Here is an 18,802-nt window from a genome sequence, read left to right on the forward strand (position 1 = left end):
CTTGTCGATAATATGTCTCCATAGGTTTTTTTTTGGGTTTCCCTAAACACATGGGTAGGCCGAGATATGAAGTGGGCAAAGAATCTACCCCGCAGCCCCAAGAATGTGCAAACTAGGCAGCGTGTTGGGGCGTTGATGGCCACCCCCATGATTTATGGTAATTGTGAATGTTCGTCTAAATTATGCTCACAACTGTTGGGGTGGTCCGATATATTCTATGAATCAAAGACATGCATATTAGGCATGTCTTGACATGTCTGTCACGAATTCTGCATCATAGATACCTGGGAACAGTTAAATTATGCCAGTGTCACATCAGGGATGTGTTGCCATGCTTGTCTTGAATATTCTTTTTGTTAGATTCATGAGCCTCTGCATGTTGACCATTAACACATGTCGAAGTTTTTGACAAGTACATCCATGATTGAGACACTTGGGGCCAAAATTTTAGATGTGCTTGTCTAGTCATGGGTCTCCATACATTGGACACACTTCTAATATTCTATTAGTTTTAATCCTATTTAAAGGAGTACATTAATACCATTTTTATTTACAAGTATGTTGTACCTAGATGTTTACCCACCAACACCTGAACATAAGATGGACATGTAATGTCTGACAATCAACTTTTTAAGAGTTTTGTCATATACAATTCATTTGTTTAGATACTACAAACAAGTGCATCTATGTCCTTGTACATCGAACAGAACCTTTGCCAAAGGGAACTGTGCCCAGAGGTGGTTGGTCAGTTATAAAAATGCTTACTATTTCGGACTGGGGTACTTTTCTGCCCAATTTAGAAAGAACTTGTTTGAAAGTTCCCTTAATTGAAATTGCCCTTGAAAGCAAATAATTCCAGGTCGTATGTCATAAGCTATGCCCTTAATGTTGTTTTACCATGGCTTTACTTTTGACACTTAGTTGTCTATTCTTTACCTGTGGGCAATGATCTCTTGGAAATCTTGGAACTGCTCAAACTTATACTCAAGGTTGTGGTTTCTGAATAATTGATAGGTTGATCAGGTCACCATTATCAAATTCATCTAGGAAACCTATCTGGTTTGACTAGGAAGAAAAGCAGTTTAGCCCTTTGGTGGATTCAAGGGAAGTCTCTGGCTATTCTCTTAGATAACAAATATATGAAATTTTTTAGAAAAATGTTAAAAATAGATTTCAGCAATTTATATTTAATGTAAATTTGAAACAATAAAATTATATTATTTTTGGAAGCAATTTATCAGGAAACATAAAAATCAAAGAGATGAATGGTAATTCTCATTATCTTCATTAATCCCCAATGTGGTTTTCATAGTATACATGCTTTTTAACAACTTACGTTTGCATTTGGAGCTCCTTCAATCCTTACGACTGAAGAAACCCAAAAATATTAGGTTTGCTTTTTTGTGAATAGGTCAATGGAAATCCGTTTTTTCTTCTTCTGAATATAAGGTTTCCATTAAATAGATAAAATTCCAATTTATGATAATTTTTTAGAACTTACCAGAAAAAATGGTAATCTCAAAAACTCGACCATGGAAAACATTCTTTCCTGACTTGGCAGTTATTTCAAAGCAAAATTCTGCTTTTTTTGTTCTTTTGTTTTTTTAAAACCAAAGTGTTTTTTTCAAAGCTCGTTCATCACTTCTTTTTACCATGCTTCATTTTCTTTGGTGTGTGGCTTCTTTGTGCAACCTGAAATTGTAGCATTTGGCTGAATGACGCAGAAAGAAATTAGAAAAATACAAAATTTAGTGTTATTATCTTTTTTTGTTTATATTTCTTAGGAATAGGAATTGCATTAGGATAAGTTAAGTGGGAGGAGGGAGGATTTTGAGGAATAGATTAGGAACTAATCTTTTAGGAATGATTTGGGAGGGGATAAAGATTCCCGTGAGAGGAAATAGGGAGATAAACGTGAGAGAAAATAGGGAGGTAGACGTGAGAGAGGAAATAGGGAGATAGGCGTGAGATAGAGATATACGGAAAAAGATGGTATGTGACTTTTTAGAGAGTTTATTATTTATGGGTTCTTTTTTAGTTATTTATTTATTTTCTTTTAAGTGTATTTTAAAAGGAAGAAGTCCCTCATTGTAAAGAGGAGATTTGGTGATTAAGTAAAGAGTTAATTTTGTGAAAAGATTTTTTGGGGTAGATTTCCTTGCAGACAAAGGGAGAGGGTATATTCTCTCACCTTTTATTATTATTTTTATTTTAATTATTTCTTCCCTCCATCTCCTTTGCATCACTGAAGCTCTGTTAACATTGAATAAGATGCATGCTTTTAGTATCCCTTATATTATTGAAGTCTGCAGAGGGCTTTATGGTCTTTGATAAAATTACAAATATTCATCATGTGGATCGTCAGTTTTCGTGGTTAGTAACTTTGAGGTGTTAGCAGAGTGTTGCATTGTTTTCATTATTATAATAGCAATTTTCGTTTGTGAACAGGAAACGGTGGATCACTTATTATTCCCAAATCCTGCTTCTGGAATGATCCATGGAAGCCATCTAGAATACTTTCGATTTCTTGGAAATGTCCTTGGGAAGGTATGACATTATTTGGTTTTTAATGTACTGGAAACTACAAATAACGTGCGAAATTGGTCCTTAATCCTAGAGATTTCCAATGCATGGGAGCGTGTATGAGCTTCCCACATTTTTTTTTTTAAATGTGTTAGTAATATATTATAAGAGATTATGTTTTACAATATTGTAAAGTAATATTGTTAAGTATGGGAACTTGTTCGTGTTGCGATATATGATCACAGTTTAGAACGCCATTTTCCCTTTTCCCCTTCCACTGTAATCCTAATTTTGTGTTATGTTGATTCCTTAAGAGGTCAGTGTCAGAAATAATTAAGAAGATTGTATACAATGAGAACATTAATCTTTGGTACAAGGAGGTCACAATTACTTATGACCATTTGATGTGAAATTTGATAGTGTGGGTGTGTCACAAAGTTCGAGAACTTTTCTTTTGGACTTTGGGCTTAGTCAATGGAATAAATGCAGTCATCGAATTTCACATTCAATGGTCTGAAGCTCTAGTGCTTTTCCTGAGGCCCTAATACTTTTCCCAACAATGATTGTGTTGATCAAGATGCATTCTTTTGGTGGTTTCTTGTTGTAGTCATGTGTTTGATAGAAACTCTAAATCACGAATGGATTAGGGTTTGTGTACCCTAATCAAGTAAACATTGGTAGTGTTGTTTTTAATGTTTTTTTAATAGAAAATTGGTATGATTGGATTTGAGTGTATAACAAATCTATTAATCTTTTTTATTTTTTTGGATTTGGAAGTGAGATGAGGGTATAACATATTTTGAATTGATTAGATGTGAGGATTTAACCACATCTCAGATATGGGGCAATCTTGACTCCGAATCAACACAATTAAATTTGATGGCACAAATTATTTAGAATGGGCTAGATCTGTTAGATTATTTCTTGGTGGAAAGAAAAAATTGTGATACATTGAAGGTCGTTTGGAAAACGAGATCTCAAGGATCCTAAATATGAAGATTGGGAGGTTAATGATTGAAAGTGGACAATGCGAACTAGCATGGTCTATATAGTTTAAAATTTTTCTTTACCAACGCCGGCTAGAACACTTACAAAAATCCAAAGATTACAATAAGAACTCAAATAAATAAAATAAAACTCAATTTTGGATTCTCACTTGCTGCCACTTAACGAATTTTTATTGCATAACCAAAAATTACATAAAAGTTGAACTTGGGAACAAGAAACATAAGAATGAAGTAAAATAAATAAAATGCCAAAAGATTACCTCAATTGGACTTTGCAACCCACACTGGGTCTCCTACCCTGATGGCATACGGGATCAATGTCTTTCTTAGATTTTACAAAGATGAGAAACTTTGGCTAGAAACCCTTCTATGGATATGAGAGCAAGTGGAACAAAACAACCTCTCTCTTGTTTTCTCTATGTGTGGGGCATGCCCCTCTGTCTCTACCAAAATGGCTCGGGGCGTGCCCCTTTGTTTCTTAGAGAGGCTATGAGAAATGGAGAGAGGAAGATATAGAGATGAGAGAGAGGGTGGCATGCCACGTTGCGGAGAGAGAGAGAGATCTAGGTTATGGTGTATAGAGATGACCTCTAATGAGATATTTTATAAATCTTTAGCTAGGGTTAGGGTTTCTAAGATTTAACCATCTTTATGGAGATTTGATCCAGATCCTTGATCAAAGGTGACCTGTAGGGTGATAGATCTTAGCCATACAATCCATAGATCGGCCATCATGTTCTAATGGAAGGTGTTAGAACCTTATCCCTCAGTTTCCTTAACCTAATCCCATCAAATATTTAGTGTAGAGAAAATATAGTGTACTTGCCTTTCATTTTCAATAAATCTTTGTGCTTCTTTTGTAAAGTCAATTAGCCTCTATTAGAAAATTTCCTATCTTGTTTCAATCAATTGAATGGCTTATGACACAAGCCAACACAAATAGAAAGAGGGGGGAGAGAAGTGGGGCGTGCCACCCGTAGAGGAACTTGTCGGTCCCATACCCTCATAAAAAAGGCTAGAAAGGTGGGACTCATAGAGTATAATGGGCCCCCATATATTTTAATAATTTTAGAATTCTAAAAAGGATTTTTAGAAAAATATAATTACTTTATTTTTTCTCTGAATATTTAAATACCATAAAATTTCAATTTAGCTTATTTAAAAATCAATTTTGAAGAAATAAAATATCCAGAGACTTCTAAAAAATTTATTTTATTATTCAAAAATCATTTTTAACCAAATTAATTATTTGTTAAATTGATTGGATGGGAATTGGATCCAACTTATGTTAAGGAAAATGCAAAAATACTGAGGCACTCTATCTCTATTAGTGACCCTTGTCCCTTCAGGCCTACCAAGCACACACAAGGGAAGTCCATTGGCTAACTACCTTGGGTATCTCTCCAACCTCATCAAGGGGTAACCTGTTAACCCTTCGTGGTTGTGTTATATGCCCAGGTATCGTAGGGTTTTACAACTCAAGTCGGCCTACCTCGTCAAGCCTTGTTTGAGTCTCGGCATCATAATTGCGAACTTCGATCCCTCTGGACCATATTTCCATTGGAGTTCATTGTTCCACTATCATATAATTCATTACATGCTCTCGTAAGGTCTTTAATTGGCCACAAAAACCCAACAATTATATGGGAATTATGAGTTGGTTATTCTATTCTATGCTGCCTAATCCGAGTAGAACTTTTATGAACTACAATACCTCCAAGGAATTGTGGGATGCAGTTTCTGCGGCTTATTCCCAAAAGGAAAATATTGCAAAGACTTATGAACTAGAGCAACAAATCTGTAATTTTAAACCGGGGGACTTGTTAGTTTCAGGGATTTTGGTGAAGGGATAGCGTTCCCCTCTTGGAATCTCGATAGGGCGATTTGAGAGAGCCTGAGCAGTTCTTACTTCCTCCCATAAGGGGATCTTGTTTCCTACCTATTGGGACCCCGGTTCCTAATCTAAATGGATCTCGATCCTTGACTACAAAGGATTTCGATCCCTATCGATGGGGGATCACGACTCCTCAAAGATGGGTCGTGTTTCCGAATATGACAGGTCAATTTTAAGGGCTTGTATACTTGTGCTTGTTACCACTAATGGTAACAAGTTCATAGTCCATGAGAAATCTTTTATTAATACTGATGTTGATGAGTTTTTAGGCCATCTACTCATTTCAATTATGTAGCATTGTCCATGAAAATTTTTAAAGTAATACTATCTGACTATCAACAATAATTTAGATAAACTTTATCAATGTACTTTTTTAAATATCAAATACTAAGTATATGCTAGTGAGTATAGAGAGTCCCTGGACTCATTTCAAATATGTAGCATAGTTCATGAGAAATCTTATAGTAATACTATCTACTAATAAAATTGACGTAACCAAAATTTTTCAATTAATATTTGAAATATTCTAAGCATTCTATAAATTTTTTGATATGTAAATCGTGTCGTTAAAGCGTGCTAGGAAATTTAAGTATGTGGATAGAAAATATGCAGATTTAAAAATTCAAATATTCCTCAAATTTGAAACTTCACTCCATATTGATCGAAACAATGTTCAGTGGATTTATGAGCCGCGCATTTTGACAATGTGGATCTAGCTTCTAAAAAAATATTGATTTGCTATTCCTAAAAATTAGGATCAAGGTCTCATATATGTTGAATCCCAATGTGTGCACCTATGAATTGCAAATTCTGTCTGATGGAATCTGGATTCCAAGCTTCCAGGAATGAAGGTCAAAAAATATTTGGAACAAGTTTCGAGAAATTTGGAATCATGATTCCTATCTTCCGTGATTCGTGATTCATCGTGGGAAACACGAAATCGCAATTCCTAACCAGAATCGGGACCTCGGTACACGATTCAGGTAACTATAGTTATGAACAGCCAGGGAACAGACTTTGTCTTCATAGTAGTTGATCGTTATCTCGAAGATGATGCATTTTATAGCTTGCTGAAGCAGTTTGGATGCTATGCAGGCAACCAGTCGTGTTTTAGAGATGTTGTTCGGCTTCACAGTGTTCCGAAAACCATCACTTCAGATTGAGATACACGCTTTATTCGCCACTTTCGGAGGACCTTATGGTGAAAGATGGGGACAAAACTGCTGTTTGGCAGTGCGTACCATCCTTCAACAGATGGTCAGATGGAGGTAGTTAATAGAAGTTTAGGCAATCTTTTGCATTGTTTGGCAAAAGGATAAGCGCAGCAGTGGGATTTGTTCTTACCTCACGCTAAGTTCATGTATAACAGCGCCAGAAATAGAGACACAGGGCTTTCACCTTATGAAGTGATTTATGACATAAATCTGAAACAAGTTTCGGGTTTGGTGAGTTTGCCTAATGTGGAATGAGATATTGATTTGGTGAGTTTGCCTACTGTGGAATGAGTTATTGATGATGCAGAGGCTTGGGCTAAGTACATTCAAGACATCCAGTCAGAGGTGACAAAAGGCTTAAGCGGAACAAAACACATTGCAAAGACAGTATGATCAACATAGGTCTCAAAAAGACTTCAATAAAGGTGATTTAGTTATGATCTACGAAAGGAAAGATTTTCCTTGTGGGTAGTACTATATGCTAAAGTTTAGGTGCATTCAGGCTTCTCGGGTTCTGAAGATATTGAGAGAGTTTGCATATAAAGTAGAGCTTCTGGCAGGTCATGATATTTTACCAAAATTTAGCATTGTTGATCTATGTGATTATTATGGTAAAAAAAATGAAGAGATGGAGTTTGATTGGTAGGTGCAGTTGCCAGAATTGGATGCTGAGTAATTGATGTTGTGCGCGATACGAGGACTTTACCATGTGGTGTGGATCATATAGACAGTATCTTTTGTACTGGAAAGATAAGTCTGAAGCAAAAGATTCATGGATTTTGGAGACAGAGTTCCAAAGGGTAGATTCTAACAGCTGGAACCAATATATCGATTGGAACTCAAGGGCGAGTTCTTCTTATAACTGGGGGGGTTGATGCAGTACTGCTAATGTCATCTCCAGCACTTAATCTCTGTTTTATTTATTATTGTTGTTCATGGGGTTACTCTTTCATGGATTAATGTTCATGTGTTACTGTTCACAGGGGCATTTCTGATTTTTAGAATTGTTTGGAATTTAGAAATTATTAGGGGTAGTTTGGTGTTTTATTATAATTGTTTGGAGTTTTTGAATTAGTATGAGTAATTCAGTGTTCTATTATAATTTAGGATTAAGAATCGCTATTTAAAACTTTGTAGTTTTGGCTTATTAGTCTTTTCATTGAAGCATCTTGAGCTTCTTTTCTATTGAATCTATTGAATTTCCAGCCCTATTTTCTGTCTAATCTTGGCCATTAATGCTCTGTTCTGCATATATTTGTATTGTCTTGCTGTTATTAATCTCCACAACTGATGTGCTTTATCTTATCTTCCACTGCCCATAGTGCAACAGTTATCAAAATCGAAGATACCTCCTGTCTTGATGCACATGATTGAACTAGCTTAGCATATTTCTTTTTGCTCAATTGCTCAATAAAGTAAAGATGTACATACAAACATTGATTTATTCATGGGTTTGTATCAGTGAATTTCATACTTGCTTTTGGGTTTTGTAGGCCATGTTTGAGGTATTCTCGTCGATGTAGCAAACATCAGTGAATTTCATACTTGCTTGTGGTTTTGTAGGCCATGTTTGAGGGTATTCTCGTGGATATACCGTTTGCTACATTCTTCTTGAGCAAATTAAAGCAAAAGTAAGTTATTGATTCTTTTGAAGTTGTCTTTACCGATTCTCTCACTCTCTCTTTCTCTCTCTCACGCACACACATACACACACACGAACTAACATACACTAGATTGTTTGATTCATATCTCTACCTCCAAGGTATTTGTTGTAAGAAATGCTTTTGATCCCCCATAATGATAGGTCATTATTGAAATTTTTACATGCTTCCTTTGAATTGTGTGACATTCAAATTCATATTTTTAAAACAATTATTGAAGTACTGCTCATAAAAATATCTAAAATTAAGTTGAAAAACAATAAAAATACCCAAAAATAATGATTAAAATCTATTAAAAATATAGTATTAAAGTAGTGCTGATTTTGTGTTCCACGATGTGGATAGATACACAAGTACTTGGATCTTTCATTTCTCTTGTTAAGACATATGAAACTTGGACCATGGACCATACTGCACGTGGTGTTAAACTGCTATGGGGTAACCATTAGATTTTGAGTACTCTTAACTGGTTGTGATGCAAAGTTGCAAACATTTGATGATCTCCCAAGAAGGCCACTCCAGCTCGAAAGCTCGATTCTGCGCTCTGGAACAAGGGATCTCAATTCCAGACGTTTTTTGAATTTAGGGATCTCCATCCACAAAATTGAGGATCCACATCCTGCTTAATGGGATCTGTATCCCTCTTATCCTAATCATGGCCTACATCTGTAACTGGAATGAGCATCCAATGTGGAATCGAGTTTCTTTTACGTTGATACTGATGATCAACACTACGGTTTCTTTCATGCCTGAGGGCTGAAATTTGAATCCTCATTTTGGATTTTCAGTTTCACTCCTCACTTATGAAACATACTCCAATGATAACAAAAAAAATTAAAGAACATTTTAAAATTTAATGGTATTTTGGTTTTTGAATTCAGAAAAAAAACATTTATCATATCTTTCAACGGACTTTGTTCTCGAGCTATATACCCTAGTTAAATGCTCTTGCGGAGTCTTGATTCTATGCTAGACGGACCTCGATTCCTTATAGTTTATCATTCGATTCTGGACAAATTCCGATCATGCTCTCTACATATCGGGATCAGGATCCCTTAAACTCAAAAGTGTGTGGATCTCGATTGCTATCCCATGGATCATCATGCATCTCTCCATCCCATGGTCTCAATCCCAATTCAGAATCTGACCCCGGCCTCAATCATGATAACTGTGAGTTCTCTATTTCCTGATGATACTGAATTTGTGTCCAATATCAATAATTTCTCGATCGAGATAAATCCATTTATACAGAAATGGAATTCTGTAGTTTATATAAGAGCTTTGGCTGATGAACAATATTTCGGAAGACACCTGAGGTAGAGGGAATCTGATTTGTTGGAATCTTTAACTAAAAACTGCTTTGAGATAATCCATGGACTTGAACTCTATATGTTCCAATTGTCAAGGAAAACTGTTGACAATTGAGTGGTTTTGAACTGCAACAACATCCACACATAGAGGATGGCATGCTGAGATTGTATCCATCACACCACGATGATGTTTTCTACCATGAAGAAACTTCTAGCTTGGGAATTATTTGAGCTTCTGAAATCACCTATGCAAACATATCATGCTGGTAAGGATACAATGGTATAGGGCCCTTATGCTGATACTTGATGACCCACTCATGAAGAGTTACACTTGGAATCTCATCGTTGTTTTTTATCAAAAAAAAAAGATCATAGTAAAATAGGATGACTTTCGTAGTTTGTGTGCCATATTAAGAGGGACACTTGTGAGGAGATAGATACTCATATATGCTGTGATTTTGTCGTTGGACTTTTAGGCCCCAATTGAACTGGTTTGATCCTATTATTTGGCATGTTTTGGCCCAAGAGTTAGCTGGATCAGTAGATGGATTCTCATGCAAACCATCAAGCTGCCCAGTCTAGTGACACTTAAAAGCGTTTCATTCTTGATGACCAACTTATGAAGAGTTACACTTGAATAATAGTGAAATTTGATGAAGTTATTAGTTTGATGCCATGTGAGAAGTGACAGTTATGAGGAGATAGATACTCATATATGCTTTGATTTTGTGGTTGGAATTTTAGGCCCAAGTGAACTGGTTTTATCCTATTAATTGGCATGTTTTGTCCTAAGGTTCAGCTCAACCAGTCGATAGATTCTCATGCAAACTATCAAGCTGCCCAGTCTGATAATCATAACACCATATTAAACAATTTTTGGAGTCAATGTTGGTCCATGCGCAAACGTCGTTTTCAAGGGAAAGGTTTGAATTGGCGCTAGTCACATCAATGTTTAAGGAGATAAACAAGACACAAAAAAGGGAATGACTATCATTCCAACTCCATATCATATATTCCATGTATTATAGCATTTACAAAATTGTCCCATGACTTATTACATTTTACCTTAGAATCCTTATATAGGCTGTAGATGAATATAACAAAAGCATAGTACAACATGAGGGATAAATGTGCCCTTATGAGTAACATCTATCTAGCGCTTCCCCCAAGTCAGTACATGAATGTCATGAATGCCCAACTGGCAATTTTCCCCACCCAACACCTTTACTAAACTAGTATCCAAGTTGTTCAGAGGATCTCACATAAGAGTAGAGACTGGAGATAATTCTTTAAAGTTACTTGTCCCACACATGGTGGCACAATTTCAATGTGTTTAGTGCCCTTGTGGAATACTTGTTTGGGTGCCATATAGTTGGCAGTTTGATTATCACAATAGAGTGGAGAGACCCCTTCAGGAGGAAAACCCATACCTTTAAGAAGTGCTTTCAACCACACCAACACCAGCTTACATAAAGTTGATATAATTAATCAATACCTTACTTGCTTCGGAGCAATACTCCAAAAGGCGGACTCAGCCACTTAGGTGGTAGGGCGGGTGCCTAGACACCTGGGCGACCCTAAAGTGTGGGTTTTTTTTTTTTTTTTTTTGGGTTGTGGGGGGGTGGGGTGTGGTTGGGGAACCATAAATGCAAAGGCGGGAGAGAGAGAGAGTGCCACAAATGTGATTGAGAGATTGCAGTAAGTGCAATGGAGACAAAAGAATGTGTGTTGGGGGGTGGGGATAGAGATAGAGAGGACACAAATTGCAGAGGAAGAGCGTGTGAGAGAGAGAGAGTGCCATAAATGTGAATTATGTAATGGAGACAGAAATTGCCATAAATGTGATGGAGGGGAGAGAGAGCACAATAAAAATAAATGTGATGGAGAGAGAGATGTGTGTGCTGGGCAAGAGAGGAAAGTGCCATAAAAGTGATGGAGAAAGAGTGCCATGAATGTGATGGAGACTGGAGAGAGAAGGGTGTGTTTGGGGGGGAGAGAGAACAACTGTAGATGATGAATAGAGTGCCATAAACGTGATGGAGAGAGAGTGAGAGAGTGCAATGAAGAGAGGGAGAGTGCCATAAATGCAATGGAGAGAGTGTGAGATAAATAGGATGGGTTTTTCTTTCTCATTTTTTCTTCTTTTTCTTCTTCTTGATTTAGGTGCCTACACCGACGCCAAGGTACATGCCGAAATAGAACCTCGCCTAGGGCCTCTTTGGTTTGGAAGGCTCTCTCGACCACTTCGGTGGCTAGACGGCCAAATTTTCTTTCACTACAAACCCTCAACGGTTGTGCCTTCTGCTCTAGGCTATATGATTTTAGACATCATCTCGGGCCTAGCCCGTTAAGCCCCATTTGAGTCATGGCATCTCAATACATACCCCCACGGTCCTACGAGAGTCATCATATCACTATAGTCATAGTTTTACATGCTCTCATAAGGCATGTTAATGGCCACAAAACCCCAACAATAGAGAGGGCATCGATGTGATAATTGTGGCACAAAAGTATTTCGAGCGATGATTTTAACTAGGGTTGGATGCAATTGGCTAGTGCATCACATGCATTAGCTGACTAAGCTAACTGCAAAAATGATGTCGCGGAGGGAGGGGGGTGTGAGGGGGGGTCGGGTGGTCCAACATTAAGGTACTAAAATTGGAGATATGGTTTGAAATTTTGATTTACTGGAGAGGCAATGAGATGAGTTGCCAATTTCCTACCTCGTTAAAGCAATCTTAGGGCCTGGCCGCCTTCCAAACTGAATGGGCCCTAGGCGGGACCCTATTCGGGCATGTACTATGGAGCCTCGCTAGGCTCCCAAATTCCACCTATGTGGGCACCTTAGCTTTAAAGCAAGCAAAAAAAAAACATTGAGAGAAAGAAAAGCTAATCTTAATTGTCACACACACTCTCCATCTCGTTTATGGCTCTCTCCATGCACCCTCTCTTCATTACGCTCCATCACATTAATGACACTCTCTTTATCATCTATAGCTTGTGTCCTCTCTCTCCTCAACGCACATCCTTCTCCCTCTCCATCACATTTATTGAACTTTCTTGCTATCACTTCTATGACACTCTCTCTCCATCTCATTTATGGCTCTCTCTCTCCACATTCACTCACACCTCTCTCTCTCCATCACATTAATGGCATTCTCTCTTCAATACAATCTCTACAGTTTTGTTCTCTCTCCACTGCATTTATTGCACTCTCTACATTACATTTATGGTCAGTGATTCAAAAAGTGGACCACCTAGCGCTTAGGCAGCTGCCTAGGAGGTCCAAAAGGCCTGGGCGCATCGCCCAGGCCTAGGCGGCCAATCTGGGCCGCAGTTTCAAGGAGACCGCCTAGCGCCCAGCCCAGGGTGGTCGCCCATGCCTTCGCCCCGCCCAGAGGATATTTTTTTTTTTCAAAGTTGACAAAAATTGATAAAAAATCACTCATTGATAGTAGATTGAATTTTTTATGTTTTATAAATCTATTAGTTTTTTAAAAGATTTTGAGTCCTTAGAAGCATCTGTGACTGGGCATCCTTTTTGGATTCGACTGGGCCGCCCAGGTTCTGGGCACCCGCCCAGGAGCTAGGCGGCCTGGACCCCCTAGGCCACCTAGGACCCGCCTAGCGCTTTTTGAAACACTGTTTATGGTACTTTTTTTCTCCCTCCATCACATTTCTCTCTCTCTCTCTCTCTCTTCTCTCTCTCTCACGCGCGCTCGCATTCACCCCCATACTTTAGGGCCACCTATCCGTCTTTTAGAACATTGGCATCCTATGGTCTTTTTGCCCCCACACTCATTGGGATCCTATGGTCTTTTCTTTTGGAAAAGAAACCAGATCTATGCCTTTTTTTTTTTGGCATTTCTTCAGTCTGGACATTCAATTCCTTAGTGGAAGGTTTTAGGTTATGAACCAAAGTCAAGGGAAGGGAGAGAAGTACAATGCGAGGAAGATAAAGCTTAGTAGGAAACAAATTTATCTATGGGATAAGGGTTTCTTTCTTCTTTTTGCAAAGCAATAGATAAATGAAAACGTATAGAGAATGCCTAGGTCATCATCTGATTGCTCAGAGTTGTGATGAGAAGACATGTCATCTTGTGGATCTGCATGTTGTTTTCATAGGACTAGGCTTTTGTCATGGGTCACATGGGGATGAGGAAACCCCTGTGTGTCAATTGACTCTGGTGGCACGGATGTTCTATTAGAAATTAGTGAAACAATATGATCCATCCCCTCAAACATTTCAGAGGAAGATGTAAGATCCATGGAATAGGATTCGTATAGCCACATGAAATTTAGGAACGCTTATAGGTTACAATGAGACGAAGGAGAGTAAACATAGCCTAAGAGTATGGAGTTAGTGGATACAATGAGACGAAGGAAAGTAAACATAGCCTAAGAGTATGGAGTTAGTGGATACAATGAGACGAAAGGGAATAAACATAGCCTATCTACAGGAAACTAAATGGAAAGGAGAAAAAGCTAAAGAAATAGATGGGTATACAGGAAAGGGGATAATAATAAAAATGACATATGCATAATAGTTAACAAAAATTTTAAAGATAAAGTAGTTAATGTCAAAAGAATAGGTGATATGCTCTTATTAATTAAACTTATACCAGGGGAAGAGATAATTAATGTAATTAGTACTTATGCACCACAAGTAGGACTAGATGATAGAATTAAAAGACAATTTGGGGGGGACATAGATGGAATGGTCCAAGGCATACCAAATGGAGAGAGGACTTTTGTAGGAGGGGACTTAAATGATCATGTAGGGAAGGATACTAGAGGATATGAAGAGGTGCATGGGGGATATGTTTGGGGAAAGAAACGAGATGGGTGAGACTATTCTAGATTTTTCTATGGCCTACAACCAAGCAATAGCAAACACTTACTTTAAGAAATGAGATGAACATTTAATAACCTATATAAGTGGATCACATAAAGCTAGATAGACCTCTTCCTAGTTAAGAAGGTAGATCGACCATCATGTAAAGACTGCAAGGTTATCCCAGGAGAAAGTTTGACTACCCAACATAGGTTCGTGGGTATGGACGTCTGCATAAAGACATGGAAGAGAAGGGGTGAAAGTAAAAGAACTAGGTGATGTAATTTAAAAAATGAGAAAATAGATTTATTTAGGGATAAAGTAGTTGAAGAGGGAAAATGGAACTCTGAACATGATGTCAATGTAATATGGAATGAGATGACTGATTGTATCAAGAAAGTGGCAAAAGAAGTTTTCGGAGAATCTAGAGGGAAAAGAAACTCTAATAAGGAAACTTGGTGGTGGAGTGATGAAGTTCACAAGGCCATTAGTGAAAAACGATCGTGTTATAAAACTTGACAGTGTAATAGAAACTATCAAAACTTAAAAGAATATAAAATTGTTAAGAACAATGCTAGACAAGTAGTAAGTAAAGCTAAACTTAAGGTATATGATAATCTCTATAATAAACTAGGAACAGGAGAAGGTAAAAAAGATGTCTTCAAATTAGCAAAAATAAGAAAGAAAAAGTGTAGGGATCTAAAGCATATTAAATCCATTAAGAGTGAGGATCAAGGGTATTGGTGAAAGATGACGAGGTCAACGAAAGGTAGAGAGTTTATTTTCAAAAATTATGAAATGACAAACACAATGGGAACATAGCGGTAGAAGGAACTGGTGGTATAAATGAGGGTGGTGGTCATAGATACATTCGTAGGATTAAAATGTCAGAAGTGAAAGAAGCTTTGAAAAAGATGAAGATAGAAAAGGCTTTAGGACCAAATGATATACTGATAGAGGTTTGGAAGTGCATAGGGAGATTAGCATTGACTGACTGACCAAGTTGTTAAACAAGGTGTTGAAAACAAAGAAAATGCCAGACGAATGGAGGAAAAGTATTGTGGTTACTTATTTACAAGAACAAAGGAGACATACAAAATTGTGCGAAATATCGAGGGATCAAGTTTATGAGCCATACTATGAAGCTCTGGGAGAGAGTGATTGAGCAACGACTAAGGCATAAAACGAGTGTATTTGGAAACCGATTTGGTTTTATGCTAGGAAGGTCAACAACTGAGGCTATTTTCCTACTTAGGCAATTGATTGAGAAGTTTAGGATGAAGGGGAAAGACATGCACATGGTCTTAATTGATCTAGAAAAAGCTTATGATAGAGTACCTCAAGATTTGATTTTGCGTGTGTTGGAAACAAAAAGAGTTTCCAAAAACTACATCGACTTGGTGAGAGATATGTACGATAGAGCGTTAGCTAGTGTACGAACAACTAGTGGAGAGATGAGTGAGTTTTCAGTGACAATAGATCTACATTGAGGATCAGCATTGAGCCCGTACCTCTTTGTCTTAGTTATGGACGATTTAACTAGGCACTTAGAGGATGAGGTACCATAGTGCGTGTTGTTCGCAGTTTACATAGTTTTGATCGATGAGACCTGAATCGGTGTCGACACAAAGTTAGTACTTTGGAGGGATGCTATCGAATCCAAAGATTATAAAATTAGCCGGACTAAGACATAGTATATAGAATGCAAGTTTAGTGATGATAGGTATAGAGACGAGGAAGTAGTTAAGATTGACGATCAGGAAGTACAACAATAACCGTACTTTCGATATCTTGGGTCAATAATCCTGAAAAATGAAGAGATTGAGGAAGATGTTGCACACAAAATTAGAACTAGGTGGGTGAAGTGGAGATGTGCAACTGGAATTTTATGTGATCACTGCATACCAATGAAGCTAAAGGGCAAGTTCTATAGGACAACTGTAAGACTAGCTTTGCTCTCTGGGGTTGAATGTTGGGTGGACAAAAAATAATATACCAATAGAATGAGTGTAGCAGAGATGAGGATGTTGAGATGGATGAGTGGCAAGACAAGAAGGGATAGAATTCGAAATGAATGCATTTGGGAGAATTTAGGTGTGGCAGCGATAGGCGCTAAGATGAGAGAGAGTAGACTTAGGTGGGCTGACCTTGTGTGGCCCCAACCAAATACAACACCTATTACGAGGTGCGAGTTAATTCAAGTGGAAGGACTTAAAAAGGCAAGAGGTAGGCCCAAAAGGACATGGTTGGACGTAGTTCGGAAAGATATGAAGACTCATGGCCTCACTGAGGGTATGGCCTTTAATAGAGCATAATGGTAGCCGACCCCACTTAATTGGGAAAAAGGCTATGATGATGATGATGATGTTGATGATGATGTAGGATCCATGGAGAAATATGACTCTTCAAAGAATGTAGAACTTTTTGAAACTATGTTTGCTTTTTAAGGTCAAAATAGTTATATCCTTTTCGTGCGAGAATATCCTCAAAACTACGATCCAACTTTTCTCTAGTACCTTATGGTAGATGGGCATAATATGCACACTCAAAACTGTAAGATGCTCTAAAGATTGTGTCCAATCAGCTCTTCCAAAGGTGGAATGTGACTTAAAATAGCAGTGGCTAACCGACTGATCCAACAGATACAACATTACACGAATAAATCTTAGGCACATTCATGGTAAACATAATGGCCCTGGCTACCTCTAGGAGATGCCTATTCTTGTGCTCCTCTGCCTCCGCAACCCCATTCTATTGTAGAGTAGGAATGCAAGATATTTGATGGAGAATGCTATTCCTCTAAAGGTACTCAATCATGTGATGGTTAACTAAATCTCTTTCATCGTCGAACATAGAATTCATGGCCAAGACCAGTCCAGCCCGCCCTGTCATGGCCTTGACCCAAGCCGAGCCGGTCCAAGGACCCCTAAGCCTCGAGTCACATTTTGTGGCCCAGGCCCTATTTTTAGGGTCGGGCCAGGGCACCCGGCCCATTGCGACCCCTAAATGGAAGGTCAACCATTAAAGACCAGCACTTGATCTTATGATGGCCATCATTCTTGCAGTAGGTGCACTAATTTCATGATAAAGACGCTTCTCTTATTTAGGATTCACCTAAGGTTACAATTTGTACTTGTAATTCTACTATTTGCTGCCTGCTTTACTGCAATTTTTGAGTGGCTCATAACTTCCCTTCCCTAATCTTCTAGTTCAGGATGATTACAGGTCGCACAAGCAAGGAAGTTTTTGGCAGGCTACGATCAAATTTTGAAATTTTGAGTTAAAGACCTGCATGTAGCTCATAAACCCGACCTACATGTAGCTCATAAACCGGACATTCATCTATTTTTGTTCTATACATTTCAAGCTCAGTTGCATAATCACAAGGAGGCAGGTCATTGTAACTCAGTTCATTCCACATCTTTTCAACATTTCAAAATATGCAGAAAGAGACTTACCTCCTTGTTGAATGTTTGCTCTGTCACAATGAAGTTGGAATACTCTAGGGTCTTATCCTTCTAAGAGATTTCTCTTGAAAGGCATTCCATATTTCTTTAGCATTCCGTAAAGCATTAAACTATCACTTATATTCAAGTCCCATAGAGTTAACCATGGCATGGCTATTGCATCATTTGCTCTCCATTCACTGAATGGATCTGTAGAACTAGGGGGCTTTGATGTCCCATCGGCATGACCCATTGTCCCATTCTATAATGCCCCAATACCAATTTGCACAGACTGCCTAAGATAGGTAATTATCCTTTATTCAATTTGACAGTTGTAATTTATTAAGAAGCAGATTTCACTGACCATGTGATATTTCTTTACTCAGCTATATGAAGTGCCTATAAGATGGCCAAAAAAGAGTATGAAAAACATTAGCAGCTAGGACAAAAGTGGTTTTTTTTTAAAACAAAAATACTACCTTAAGATGATCCAGACAAGAAAGGCAAAAAAGAGGTCGGCAACCATAAAATATGTTCACAAAGAAAATTCCAAAATTCATGAAAGTTTGTCACAGATGCATAAGGTATCGTTTGTCTCGTGTGTTAGTAAAAAAAAATTAAGAGTGCATACAAATGTGATACTCTTTTGATCCAAAACTCCTAGAGGGCACTGGAATGCTCAAAATGAACCACTACTGTTCCCACTTGATCTAGCTTCCAGAAACCCCTAAAAGCAAGGTGAAGAACCTTTGTTTCCATCAAAAAAATTTCAGCAAGATATTAGACACCTTTAGTATGTTTGTCAAAAAAACTTCGATTGAAGGCCAATGGAAAGCACTCAGCAAATTTAAGGTTTGAAGGTGTTTGAACAGGTGATTTTAGCTGGCTGTAGTGATATGTCAGCCTTAGATTC

At 37.9% G+C, this 18,802-nt stretch overlaps 1 protein-coding gene across 7 annotated transcripts in view; it reads left to right on the forward strand.

Moving 5' to 3' along the window:
- UPL6 (ubiquitin protein ligase 6) overlaps positions 1-18,802 on the forward strand; it is a 76,366-nt gene that overhangs the window by 38,283 nt on the left and 19,281 nt on the right. For 5 of the 7 annotated variants that reach the window (XR_016049662.1, XR_002280432.2, XR_016049665.1 and 2 more), the window contains exons 17-18: positions 2,449-2,547; positions 8,202-8,269. Coding sequence is in view for 2 of the 7 variants with exons in the window: in XM_011623984.3 (XP_011622286.1) it covers positions 2,449-2,547; positions 8,202-8,269 (167 nt within the window). In the remaining 5 variants the exon portion in view is untranslated. Of the gene's footprint in view, positions 1-2,448; positions 2,548-8,131; positions 8,270-18,802 lie in introns of all 7 variants that reach the window. The other 2 variants (XR_016049664.1, XR_016049663.1) reach the window with 1 other exon arrangement.

This window comes from Amborella trichopoda, chromosome 2 (genome assembly GCF_054954075.1).
Source record: "Amborella trichopoda isolate Santa Cruz 75 chromosome 2, AtrichopodaSantaCruz75HAP2 v2.0, whole genome shotgun sequence".
NCBI classification, from domain to species: domain Eukaryota; kingdom Viridiplantae; phylum Streptophyta; class Magnoliopsida; order Amborellales; family Amborellaceae; genus Amborella; species Amborella trichopoda.